This window comes from Oncorhynchus clarkii, chromosome 24, assembly GCF_045791955.1.
Source record: "Oncorhynchus clarkii lewisi isolate Uvic-CL-2024 chromosome 24, UVic_Ocla_1.0, whole genome shotgun sequence".
Lineage (NCBI taxonomy): Eukaryota > Metazoa > Chordata > Actinopteri > Salmoniformes > Salmonidae > Oncorhynchus > Oncorhynchus clarkii.
Window position 1 is genome coordinate 2,040,467 of NC_092170.1, and position 14,455 is coordinate 2,054,921.

The window sequence follows — 14,455 nt, forward strand, 5'->3', positions numbered from 1 at the left end:
TGGTCTCTTTTGCAAGGGAGCCCTGCAACTACACAACACATTACACATAGGGAATACAGCAGAAAATAAAAATACAAAGATTTTTTTTTAAACTATAGAAAACACACACATGAAAAACAATCACATTCCTCAGCAAAAAGGTCCTCAATCAACAAAAAGAGATTTGTGTGTGTGTGTGGGTCTTGGCATGGGCAGTTGATGCTTGAAATCCCCTCTCGGTCACAACGTGGAACTTATACAGCTCTACAGTAGTCACACACACACACCTCTCTCCATTGAAATCAATAGATCCAAGGTACGGTAATGGTAATGTACAGGCAATGTACAGCTTTGTTTTACATGAGCAGCAGGCCTCATGCAACCCAATGTGACGCAAGCTAGGGCTGCAGAGTCTGCCTCACTCTACGACATTAAGGTGGTGTCCCAAATGGCACCCTATTCCCTTCATAGTGCACTACTTTTGACCAGGGTCCACAGGGGAAAGGGTGCCATTCGGGACACAAGCCTTGGTGTTTATGTAGCTGATCCAGCGGTGACAGAGTCAACACAGGAAGTGAGGTGGTAGCTCTAAGCTCGTTATTTCGTGCCTTGCAAAAACATGTTGTTTTTTTTGAGGGAAAAAGACTCTGCAGCCCTAGCTTGCTTCACACAGGTCGTCTTGGAGCCCCATAAGCTGAAACAGTTACAAGATTGAATCCATGATTAGATGAATCGAATTAACATTCTGTCCCACGGGATTGAGTTACAGACTTTCTTTCTCTCCCTCCCTCTCTTCTCAAGGTCTCTCACGTGCACACAAAACGCACATATGCGAGCTCAGCTGCGCACAAGCACACTCTCTCTCACGCGTAAACACACACACGCTCACGCACTCTCTCTCTCTCCACTCCCTCTCCTCTTAATTAAAATTCAATTGAAGGGCTTTATTAGCATGGGAAACATATGTTTACATTGCCAAAGCAAGTGAAATAGATAATAAACAAAAGTTAAATAAACAAAAAATGAACAGTAAACATTACCCAAGTTCCAAAAGAATAAAGACTATTCAAATGTCATATTATGTATATATATATACAGTAGAGGTCGACCGATTAATCGGAATGGCCGATTAATTAGGGCCGATTTCAAGTTTTCATACCAATCGGAAATCGGTTTGCCGATTTTTTTCATTACACCTTTATTTAACTAGGCAAGTCAGTTAAGAACACATTCTTATTTTCAATGACGGCCTAGGAACGGTGGGTTAACTGCCTCGTTCAGGGGCAGAACGACAGATTTTCACCTTGTCAGCTCGGGGGATCCAATCTTGCAACCCTACAGTTAACTAGTCCAACGCAATAACGACCTGCCTCTCTCTCGTTGCACTCCACAAGGAGACTGCCTGTTACGCGAATGGAGTAAGCCAAGGTAAGTTGCTAACTAGCATTAAACTTATTTTATAAAAAACAATCAATCATAATCACTAGTTAACTACACATGGTTGATGATATTACTAGATATTATCTAGCGTGTCCTGCGATGCATATAATCTGAGCATACAAGTATCTAAGTATCTGACTGAGCAGTGGTAGGCAGAAGCAGGCGCATAAACATTCATTCAAACAGCACTTTCGTGTGTTTTGCCAGCAGCTCTTCGTTGTGCGTTAAGCATTGCGCTGTTTATGACTTCAAGCCTATCAACTCCCGAGATGAGGCTGGTGTAACCGATGTAAAATGGCTAGCTATTTAGCGCGCGCTAATACGCCACTCGCTCTGAGCCTGTGGTTGTTTCCCTTGCTCTGCATGGGTAACGCTGCTTCGAGTGTGGCTGTTGTCGATGTGTTCCTGGTTCGAGCCCAGGTAGGGGCGAGGAGAGGGACGGAAGCCATACTGTTACACTGGCAATACTAAAGTGCTTATAAGAACATCCAATAGTCAAAGGTTAATGAAATACAAATGGTATAGAGGGAAATAGTCCTATAATTCCTATAATAACTACAACCTAAAACTCTTTACCTAGGAATATTGAAGACTCATGTTAAAAGGAACCACCAGCTTTCATATGTTCTCATGTTCTGAGCAAGGAACTGAAACGTTAGCTTTCTTACATGGCACATATTGCACTTTTACTTTCTTTTCCAACACTTTGTTTTTGCATTATTAAAACCAAATTGAACATGTTTCATTATTTACTTGAGGCTAAATTGATTTTATTGATGTATTATATTAAGTTAAAATAAGTGTTCATTCAGTATTGTTGTAATTGTCATTATTACAAATAAATAAATAAAAATCGGCCGATTAATCGGTATCGGCTTTTTTGGTCCTCCAATAATCGGTATCGGATCGGCGTTGAAAAATAATCATCGGTCGACCTCGAAAATACAGTTCTGTAATGATGTGCAAATAGTTAAAATATGAAAGGGAAAATAAATAAAACATAAATATAGGTTGTATTTATATTGGTGTTTGTTCTTCACTTGTTGCCCTTTTCTTGTGGCAACAGGTCACAAATATTGCTTTTGTGATGACACACTGTGGTATTTCACCCAATAGATATCAGAGTTTAGCAAAATTGGATTGTTTTCTAATTCTTTGTGGGTCTGTGTAATCGGATATATGATCATATATTTGGCAGGAGGTTAGGAAGTGCAGCTCAGTTTCCACCTCATTTTGTGGGCAGTGTGCACATAGTCTTCTCTTGAGAGCCAGGTCTGCCTTAGGCGGGCTTTCTCAATAGCAAGGCTATGTATGTACATAGACAAAGATTTCCTTAAGTTTGGGTCATTCACAGTGGTCAGGTATTCTGCCACTGTGTACTCTCTGTTTTAGGGCCAAATAGCCAAATGTGTCAAGAAATTATCTTTTTTCCCCCTAATGATTTGGTTGGGTCTAATTGTGTTGCTGTTCTGGGGCTCTGTGGGGTGTGTTTGTGAACAGAGCCCCAGGACTAGCTTGCATAGAGGACAGGTTTATCTCTCTGTAGGTGATGGCTTTGTTATGGAAGGTTTGGGAATTGCTTCCTTTTAAGTGGTTGTATAATTTAACAGCTCTTTTCTGGATTTTGATAATTAGCGGGTATCGGCCTAATTTTACTCTGCGTGCATTATTTGGTGTTTTACGTTGTACACAGAGGATATTTTTGCAGAATTCTGCATGCAGAGTCTTAATTTGGTGTTTGTCCCATTTTGTTTGTCCCAGTTGGTGAGCGGACTCCAGACTTCACAACCATAAAGGGGAATGGGTTCTATATCTGATTCAAGTATTTTTATGTCAGATCCTAATTGGTAAGTCGAATTTTATGTTCCTTTTGATGGCATAGAAGGCCCTTCTTGCCTTGTCTCTCAGATCGCTCACAGCTTTGTGTTACCTGTGGCGCTGATGTTTAGGCCGAGGTACATATAGTTTTTTGTGTGCTCTAGAGCAACGGTGTCTAGATGGAATTTGTATTTGTGGTCCTGGGAATTGGACCTTTGTCAGGGCATATTTACTTCCACAAGGCAACAACACATTCCTGGGAACACATACTTAAATAGCCATTCTCTGTCTTCCATCTCTCTCACACACACACACACACACACACACACACACACACACACACACACACACACACACACACACACACACACACACACACACACACACACAATCTTCTGTAAGCTGTGACGGTGTGGTGTCTGTTGTGTTTCCGTATGCAGTGATGCTGCTACAGTAGGATGTGAGTGAGACTATGGGTGGCTAATTTGATCACTTCCTTCTAGCCAGCAAGTCTTTCACGCTCAGCCTCACCATCAAACATCACCATAAGAGCATGAAAACAGGTGCACATGCACACACAGTCTGTATATGCGTCCCAAATGGCACCCTGCTATTGACCAGGGCCTATAGGGTACCACCTCAAACTATTGCACAATAAAGGCAATGTGGTGCCATTTGGGTCATAGTCAAGATCCACCTCTTCATAGCGACAATACAATATGGGAAATGTACGCAAAATTGTGTTCACGCTGGTCGTCATCATTTGCATTTGTAAAGTTCTCGCCCCATCGCCGTCTCTCTCTCTCTTTCCTTCCCATCTCTCCCCCCTCCTTCCCTTTCATGTCTCTCTCCTCACCTCTCTCTCTCTCTCTTTCCTTCCCATCTCTCCCCCCTCCTTCCCTTTCTTTACATTTCTCTCTCCTCACCTCTCTCTCTCTCTCTCTCTTTCCTTCCCATCTCTCCCCCTCCTTCCCTTTCTTTACATGTCTCTCTCCTCACCTCTCTCTCTCTCTCTCTTTCCTTTCCATCTCTCCCCTCCTTCCCTTTCTTTACATTTCTCTCTCCTCACCTCTCTCTCTCTCTTTCCTTCCCATCTCTCCCCCCTCCTTCCCTTTCTTTACATTTCTCTCTCCTCACCTCTCTCTCTCTCTTTCCTTCCCATCTCTCCCCCCTCCTTCCCTTTCTTTACATTTCTCTCTCCTCACCTCTCTCTCTCTCTCTTTCCTTCCCATCTCTCTCCCCTCCTTCCCTTTCTTTACATGTCTCTCTCCTCAACATCTCTCTCTCTCTCTCTTTCCTTCCCATCTCTCCCCCCTCCTTCCTTTTCTTTACATGTCTCTCTCCTCACCTCTCTCTCTCTCTTTCCTTCCTATCTCTCCCCCTCCTTCCCTTTCTTTACATTTCTCTCTCCTCACCTCTCTCTCTCTCTTTCCTTCCCATCTCTCCCCTCCTTCCCTTTCTTTACATTTCTCTCTCCTCACCTCTCTCTCTCTCTCTTTCCTTCCCATCTCTCCCCCCTCCTTCCCTTTCTTTACATGTCTCTCTCCTCACCTCTCTCTCTCTCTTTCCTTCCCATCTCTCCCCTCCTTCCCTTTCTTTACATGTCTCTCTCCTCACCTCTCTCTCTCTCTCTTTCCTTCCCATCTCTCCCCCTCCTTCCCTTTCTTTACATTTCTCTCTCCTCACCTCTCTCTCTCCCCCTCTCTCGCCCCTCCTTCCCTCTCTCGCACCCTCCTCCCCTCTCTCTCTCACACATCCTCCCTCTCACATTTCCTCTCACTCTCACACATCCTCCCTCTCACATTTCCTCTCACTCTCGCACCCTCCTCCCCTCTCTCTCTCACATTTCCTCTCTCTCTCTCTCTCTCTCTCTCTCTCTCTCTCTCTCTCTCATTCAATTGAAGGGCTTTACTGGCACTCTCTGTTTAGGGCCAAATAGCATTCTAGTTTGCTCTGTTTTTTTGTTAATTCTTTCCAATGTGTCAAGTAATTATCTTTTTGTTTCCTCATGATTTGGTTGGGTCTAATTGTGTTGCTGTCCTGGGGCTCTGTGGGGTCTGTTTGTGTTTGTGAACAGAGCCCCAGGACCAGCTTGCTTAGGGGACTCTTCTCCAGGTTCATCTCTCTGTAGGTGATGGCTTTGTTATGGAAGGTTTGGGAATCGTTTCCTTTTAGAGTGGTAGAATTTAACGTCTCATTTCTGGATTTTGATAATAAGCGGGCATCGGCGCTCTCTCTCTCTTTTCTCTCTCTCTCTCAAATGATTCATAATTAGCGTGCATTCTCTCTCTCTCTCTCTCATGATTCAGCTCCATAGATGAGCCCATTGGAAGCAGAAGTCCAGTCAAAGCCCCCCCCCCCGCCTTCCAGATGCTGTTGATTCCCACGGAGAGAAACATGATACTGCAGCAAGCTGCACAACTTTACTTCGCTTTCCTTCTCGTTCAGAAGGGGAGCAGTAACGCTCAGACATGGGTAAAGAATACATGCTCGTCACTTTCTCATATATGGGCCAAGGAGGAGTGAGTGAGTGATTGAATGCATCAGTCTGTCTCTCTCTCTCTCAATCATAGAGCTAGCTGGAAACTATCCCTCTCTCTCACACGCACGTGCGCACGTACACACACGCTCGCAGGCACACAGAAACACACACAGCTCCTGGAGGAACAGAACACATCTGTGCTCCTGATGTCACTACCTTATGGGCTCATGATGTTGACCTCTGTGTTGAGGATAAGTAAACTAACAACTACATGTAGTCCTGACCCTTACCCACACAACCACCACACCAAGCCTAGCTGCCTGCCAGCCAGCCAGCCTGAATGTGGAGTCAGCCCTGCTCCATAGCCCTCCCCTGCACCAAAGCTCAGTCACACAACTAAGCATGACACACACACACACACACACACACACACACACACACACACAAACGCACGTGCGTGCGTACACACACACACATACACACTCACCTGTCTGACCAGCAGACACTCAGCCTGGAGCTCGGCCCCCTGGGGCACAGTGGACTGCAGTGTCCGTCTTTCCAGAGGCACTGTGGACACCTGGGAGACAGAGAGGGAGGAGAAATCATTGGGGGTGAACCATCAAGGCGGGAGGGACAGTTTGATGTCAGGTAAAAGGTTGTCTCTGAAAGACTGTTGGGGTGGAGGGGGTGTGGACTTGACATCTCAGCCTTTTCCCCTAGAACCAAATTCACTAGCTGGCCAGAGGTCAAAGTTCACGCGATAGCTGGTTTTATGATTACTGAGATTAGGTAAAAGATGACACATACCAGCATGGGATAGGATACATGTGCAGGTTTGAACATGAAAATGCTTGAGGGGGACATAGGAAATCTAAGGATACAGTCGTTACCACCATGATGTACAGTCAGATCACTGAACCCTATTCCAGTGCGTCAGCACTTGACGAATAACATCTGACCAAGAGCTCCGTTGCTGTTATAATTCAATCATAAATATTGAGGTAAAAACAGCACATGGCTGAAATATATCATCCATACCTAGCAGTAAAGATTTTTTGGAGAAATACTGCTCTCACTGATGGCACCGTTTTCCCTATGTAGTGTATTACTTGTGACCAGGGCCAAGTAGTGCACTATATAGGGGGATAGGGTGCCATTTGGGACGCAACACACAGAGAACAGCCAAGTCCGCTCCCGCTCTGATCAACGCTTGGTTCTGATTTACTGGGTCTGCAAGTCAGCTGTTTAAAACACAGCACACTCACAGGAAGGAAGGTGTTCCAAAACATTATTAGGTTATGGAAGCGAATTAGGTTTGTCCATTAGCTAATGAATTGGAATTTCCATTAGGTTGAGAGACCGCAAATGAAACAGGGACTGTTTGGTTGCCGGGCCTGTGTGTGTGTGTGTGTGTGTGTGTGTGTGTGTGTGCGCACCACGGTAGCAGAGTCAGGCATTTAAAAATCAACTCAGGGATCGAGAGCCGAGTCATTTCCCTAAAACCATTTAAAACCGGTTAATGTGAAGTGGCGGTCTTAAGGAGTCACATTAGCGCACTAATTAAGTCACTAATGAGCAAACAGCCACAGGACATTGTCGGAGCAGAAGCACTAGGGGAATGAGGGGTTCAGAATGCAAGTGTGTCTGTCTGTCTGTCTGTCCGTCTTGTCGAAAAACATTGGAGCCAGACACACGCACACACAGTCAGACACACACACACCCCTCCCCCCCACACACACAGAGACACGCTCGTACCCACCGTGAAGTCGTTGTCGGGGAAGAGGAGCAGCTCGCTGAGGGGGTCTTCCTTCAGCTCATCTCCCAGGTCACAGATCACAGCCTCATAGTCCAGAGGGTCTATCAGCTTGGGTTTCTCCTGCTGGAACACACACACACATTTTACTTGACTTATCCCATTTGGAAGTTAAATAAACATTTGGGTACTACTTGGGGAAACACGGCGGATGCAGGATTCAAATCCCGGTCCAAACCCAAACCCAAACCCCCCCCCCACCCACCCACCCACCCACCCACCCACGCACACACGCACACACGCACACACGCACACACGCACACACGCACACACGCACAGTCAACCATACATATGATGACCACTGTAAGTCACACCATGGAATATCCCACATATTAAACTATTAGGTCACACAGAAAAGTCTTCTACATCTAGGACTTATCCTGCTGTAACGCACTGCGAGACAGACAGACAGGCGCACAGGCAGCGACACCACGCTAACATTTTTCTTCTATACCATTCTACAATCCTGACTTTATAAACCTCTCTGAACTGCGCTGATACCCAAAACACTCAGCAGTCACGTCATATACACTGAGAAAAGTCAGCCAGTCAACAAGTGTTTTTCAAACCGAACGCGAGACAAACGGTGTAGCTAGAAAAATAGTCTAAACCCCAGGACATCTGTTTATCTTTCACCGGACAGGCATGAATCATTTTCTTTGCAAGGCATGAAGAAAAACAAACGAGCTAGAGCCACCACCTCACTTCCTGTGTTTAGACTGTCACCATTGGATCAGCTACGTAAACACCAAGTCTGTGTCCCAAACGGCACCCCATTCCCTACGGGCCCTGGCCAAGAGTAGTGCACCATATTAGGGGAAGAGGGTGCAATTTGGAACGCGGGCCCCAGCCTAGAGGGGCGGGGAAGAGAGAAGTAAAATAGAGGATGAAGTGGGTTACATGTCATGTGCCAAACCAAACCAAAAACATGTCGAGGGAAACCGTTTTACTGTCAGAGAAGAATATATTACATTAGCTCAGAAAACATATTTAATGATAGGTTCAACCTCACCTATTACTTTTAGTTTCTGGTGCTGAATAGTATTTCAATCGATTACATCAGAGATTCAAGCTCTGAAATGACCGTAGGCTGATATAGTACAAAGCCAGAAGTTTTACAATATGTTTTAGGTTACGAGTTAGGCTGCACATCTGCACAGCAAATGGTCTCAACAATCCCATCCGGACAGAGCGTTTCACAGAAAGCGAAATGGACTGCACGTGATGAGACGAGGCTATTTCGGGTCCTCAAAGGAAAGCAGCACGTCTTATTCATCACCGCTAACACAAACTGTGGTCAGAGGGGTGGAAAACTGATGACCTGTGTTCTCTCTATTTACACGCCCACTGCGGGATGTTTTCTCCTGCATTCCGACCACGAGCCTCTGTTCAGTTAGACCAGGGGTGTATTCTTTAGTGCACATCGTAGCAAATCATATATTTTTTTTTAAAGGAAAAAGGGTTTCTTATCGGACAAGTTCAGCTAGGTCCCACACCATTTGCTTCAGTCTGATTCCTAGTAAACACACCCCTGACACATAAGGGAAAGCGGTAGAAGCAAGCAGTCAGTGAGGAATAAAAGCATGGCAAAGAACGTGACAGAAAAACGAAAGACTGCAAAACACCCAGAATCATAACAATCTTTTGTTGTTAGGAAGGATCTTGTTGTGATTCCACTGTAAAAAATTGTTTTTTTTAAATTGTTTGTATTAACTGTGCCCGACAGTAAGAGAGAATTACCGCTGAGGACAATTGAATTTGTCAACCTCACAGAAATATCTACCAAGACAATATATTTTGCCTGAGCGGCCTGCGGATAAGTGGTCCAGTGGTTAGTGTGGCGTACCCAGCCCGGGACACACGTTTAGCCAACGCCACCAGTCGGCATGGGTTTCCAATCTGCCTCCCAATCTATCCTACCTTTGACGTCTCCTCTAGCCCTCTTCACTGTCCAATCTCAATATAATAAATAAAACCAACAAAAATATATATCTAACGTCATATGCCTGAAGGTGGTTTTCAGCCGAGATTTCAAAATGAACATAAAACATATATTAACTTCCCTTTGTGTTTCCAGCCAGTAGGGATCTTCCCACACAGACGGACCGGTGGCAAGGGCAGAGAAACACATTAACAACAGTCTTTCATACTCAGCATTCATTCACACTGTTGCCAAATCACTTGATCACCCTACTGAGTACCACTGTGGGTTTGGCCCATTCCGTTTTGATTTGACCTGACCAGAGGCACTGAGAGGTCACCCCCTTAGTTATGGTCCCCTTTTATTCTGCTCAAAGGTAGTGCACTACAGAGGGAGTAGGGTGTCATTGAGACATAGACAAAACCGCTGGGGTAATTCCACAACAAAGTGGAAGGAAATAGGCACTACTTACCTGATGGCAGTCAGCCGAAGCAATCTTAGTGTCATATAGGGACGTTACCTTCCCTGACACCTGAAGTACTATCGGCTCAGTAACACAACAGCTCAGTAATGACTGGGACTATAGAGTGTGTTGTAGTGGGCGTTTTATCACATCTCAAAGCAGCTTGAGACATGCTACATGACACCTACACGTTTGGCACCGATATTCCCCCAGACAACATCACACCAATACGGTCAAGATGTTGCAGAGCATTTGTACAAATCGGACGTACGTATAGAGGTGTAAAAGTCCCCTGCTGACAAACTCATAGCTCCAGTTGAAATGTTGTGAACATATAGATAGATCCCATGCTGATTGTAGATTGTAGTCCTGTGTGGCTTAGTTGGTAGAGCTCAGCACTTGCAATTCCAGGGTTGTGGGTTTGATTCCCATGGGGGACCAGTATGAACAAATAGGGATATTTATTTAAATGATCTGGATAAGAATGTCTGCTAAATGACTAAACTGTAAAGTGGCTTGCAAAAGTATTCACCCACCTTGGCATGTTTCCTATTTTATTGCCTTACAACCTAGAATTAAAATGTATTTTTGGATGGTTTGTATCATTTGATTTACACAACATGCCTACCACTTTGAAGATGGAAAATCTTTTTCTTGTGAAACAAACAAAAAAATAAAAGACCAAAAAAAATCTGAAAACTTGAGCGTGAGTAACCCCCCCCCCAAAGTCAATACTACAGCTGAAGTCTGAAGTTTACATACACTTAGGTTTGAGTCATTAAAACTAGTTTTCAACCACTCCACAAATGTCTTGTTAAACTATAGTTTTGGCAAGTCGGTTAGGACATCTACTTTGTGCATGACAAAAGTCATTTTTCCAACAATTGTTTACAGACAGATTATTTCACTCATAATTCACTGCATCACAATTCCAGTGGGTCAGAAGTTTACATACACTAAGTTGACTGTGCCTTTACACAGCTTGGAAAATTCCAGAAAATGATGTCATGGCTTTAGAAGCTTCTGATAGGCTAATTGACATCATTTCAGTCAACTGGAGGTGTATCTGTGGATGTATTTCAAGGCCTACCATCAAACTCAATGCCTCTTTGCTTGACATCATGGGAAAATCAAAAGTAATCAGCCAAGACCTCAGAAAATAAATTATAGACCTCAACAAGTCTGGTTCAAAATTCAGCAAACTTATTGTGGGAAGCTTGTGGATGGCTACCCGAAACCCTTGACCCAAGTTAAACAATTTAAAGGCAATGCTACCAAATTCTAATTGAGTGTATGTAAACTTCTGACCCACTGGAAATGTGATGAAAGAAATAAAAGCTGAAATAAATCACTCTCTACTATTATTCTGACATTTCACATTAAAATAAAGTGGTGATCCTAACTAACCTAAGACAGGTAATTTTACTCGGATGAAATGTCAAAAACTGAGTTTAAATGTATTTGGCTAAGGTGTATGTATAAGTCTGACTTCAACAGTATGTATAGCCACCTTTTGCAGCAATTACAGCTGCAAGTCTCTTGGGGTATGTCTCTATAAGCTTGGCACATCTAGCCAGTGGGATTTTTGCCCATTCTTCAAGGCAAAACTGCTCCAGCTCCTTCAAGTTGGATGGGTTCCGCTGGTGTACAGCAATCTTTAAGTCATTCCACAGATTCTCAATTGGATTGAGGTCTGGGCTTTGACTTGGCCATTCCAAGACATTTAAATGTTTCCCCTTAAACCACTCAAGTGTTGCTTTAGCAGTATGCTTAGGCTCATTGTCCTGCTGGAAGGTGAACCTCCGTCCCAGTCTCAAATCTCTGAAAGACAAACAGGTTTCCCTCAAGAATTTCCTTGTATTTAGCGCCATCCATAATTCCTTCAATTCTGACCAGTACCTGCTGATGAAAAACATACCCACAGCATGATGCTGCCACCACCATGCTTCACTATGGGGATGGTATTCTCGGGGTGATGAGAGGTGTTGGTTTTGCGCCAGACATAGCATTTTCCTTGATGGCCAAAAAGCTAAATTTTAGTCCCCAACCCTGATCTGTACTTCTCCAGAACTTTGTCCCTGACCTGTACGGAGAGCTCCTTGGTCTTTATGGTGCCGCTTGCTTGGTGGTGCCCCTGGCTTAGTGGTGCCCCTTTCTTAGTGGTGTTGTAGACTCTGGGGCCTTTCAGAACAGGTGTATATATACTGAGATCATGTGACACTTAAATAAAGTCCACCTGTGTGCAATCTAACTAATTATTTGACTTCTGAAGGTAATTGGTTGCATCAGATCTTATTTGGGGATTCATAGCAAAGGGGGTGAATACATACGCACGCACCACTTTTCCATTATTTACTTATTTATTTTTTGAACAAGTCATTTTTTAAATTTCACTTAACCAATTTGAACTATTTTGTGTATGTCCATTACATGAAATCCAAATAAAAATAAATTTAAATTACAGGTTGTAATGCAACTAATAGGAAAACGCCTAGGGAAATGAATACATTTGCAAGGCACTGTAAATGGCCACTCCACTGGATAGAAACTCCGATACACATAGGGAGCAATACTATGTGTATCGGTGTATCAACACACCGATCAGATAGCCAGTGACTCTCTATTTGACTAACTAGTATTAGGCTAAGGCTAGCAATGTCCCACTCCAACCTGTGCCATATCGGTTAGCCTCATTTTGACAGACAGATGCGGTGTAGAGTGAAGTTGCCGATAGAGACTTGGGTCAGTTTTGCCTTTTCACCCACTCATGATTAAGGTTAGGAATTGAAAGCTGATTCTAGATCTTTACCTCGGTGAACTTCACCCCAGATCGACAAGTTCAACAGAGAGGAAAAGGAAGCCCAGGGCAATAAAAACACAAAGGTACGGCACTGCACGAGAGAGACAGCATACATACGACGCTCAGCCGGTTGAAATCGTTCCGCACACGCCTGCTCTTATCCCTGGTCTTCTTTCGGAATGTGATCTTACTCCTGAAGCTCATCCTGATTCAAAACAGGAGACTGCACACGGATGCCGATGACACGGGTAGAGACGGGGACACGGACAGGACATGTGTTCCAGCAGGCAGAAGCAGAAGGTCCATTGAAGGGTGTGTGAGACCTGTCGGTTCGGGTGGTGCCCAAGGAGGAAGTAGATGCTTGATGTCACACGGTGACAGAGGTGCAGCAAGGGAAAACTGAGAAAAAAAATCCAACCACCAAATCTGTCTCTCTTCCGTTTCTCTCTGAAGACTCTCTCTATCTTTGTTCTTACTCTCACCACATTTTTGGGCTGGATTCCCGCTGGGGCCGCCCATGTGAAAATGTATGCAACCACTACTATAAGTCACCTTGGATAAAAAACATCTGATAAATGGCATTAATTCAATCATCATTATTAATATACTGTATTAGATACAGTAGCCATAGTAACATTACAGGGCAATACTTTGTAGTGGAAATACAGCTCTGTAATACTGACACTACAGTACGTAGACACATTGGTCTAGACTAGACTAACATCTCCCCGCTACGTCACACAACTGAATTCTTACAAACTGCTGTTCTAACACTCAATTATGATCTCGTCTCCTTGGTTGTAATCAATGCCACACTCTCTCACTCTCTTTCTTTTCACAAACACGCATGCACACTCACAGGCAGGGCCTATACGTGTGCATCCGATGTGTGTAAACTACAACTTCCTTTATTTGCCAGAGAAGGGGTGCATTTATAAACCAAGACCAATAGGTGCGCGCGAGGACACGCATTTACATTTGAGTTATTTAGCAGACGCTCTTATCCAGAGCAACTTACAGGAGTTAAGTGCCTTGCTCACGGGCACATCAACATAATTTTCACCTAGCTAGCTCAGAGATTCAAACCAGCAACCATTCGGTTTCTGGCCCAACGCTCTAAACCTCCAGGCTACCTCCTTCAGAAAGTACTCAATTTATTCCATATGTTTTGTTTTACAGCCTGAATTAAAAATGGGTAAGACTCGGTTGTTGATCATTGCTAGACAACCATTTCCAGGTCTTGTCATAGATTTTCAAGCAGATTTAAGTCAAAACTGTAACTCAGCACTCAGGACATTCACTGCCTTCTTGGCAAGCAACTCCAGCGTAGATTTGGCCTTTCACCCTACTGAAAGGTGAATTAATCTCCCAGTGTCTGGTGGAAAGCAGACTGAATCAGGTTTCCCTCTTAGATTTAACCTGTGCTTAGCACCATTCCATTTTTTTTTTATACTTAACGATTACAAGCATACCCATAACAAGATGCAGCCACCACTGTGGTTGAAAATATGGAGAGTGGTACTCAGTAATTGCTGTATTGGATTTGCCTCAAACTTAACACTTTGTATTCAGGTCAAAAAGTGAATTACGTTGCCATATTTTTTGCAGTATTACTTTAGTGCCTTGTTGCAAAGAGGAAGCATGTTTTGAAATATTTTTATTCTATACAGGTTTCCTTCTTTTCACTCTGTCGTTTAGGTTAGTATTGTGGAGTAACTACACTGTTGATCCATCCTCAG

General features: G+C 43.9%; 1 protein-coding gene across 2 annotated transcripts in view; it reads right to left on the bottom strand.

Moving 5' to 3' along the window:
* The window catches only part of LOC139382264 (dedicator of cytokinesis protein 10-like), a 177,212-nt gene that overhangs the window by 94,769 nt on the left and 67,988 nt on the right, over positions 1-14,455 (bottom strand). For both annotated transcript variants that reach the window (XM_071126130.1, XM_071126129.1), the window contains exons 2-3: positions 7,479-7,598; positions 6,207-6,296 (exon numbers count right to left, since the gene is read on the bottom strand). In XM_071126130.1, the coding sequence (XP_070982231.1) occupies positions 6,207-6,296; positions 7,479-7,598 (210 nt within the window). The remainder of the gene's footprint in view (positions 1-6,206; positions 6,297-7,478; positions 7,599-14,455) is intronic.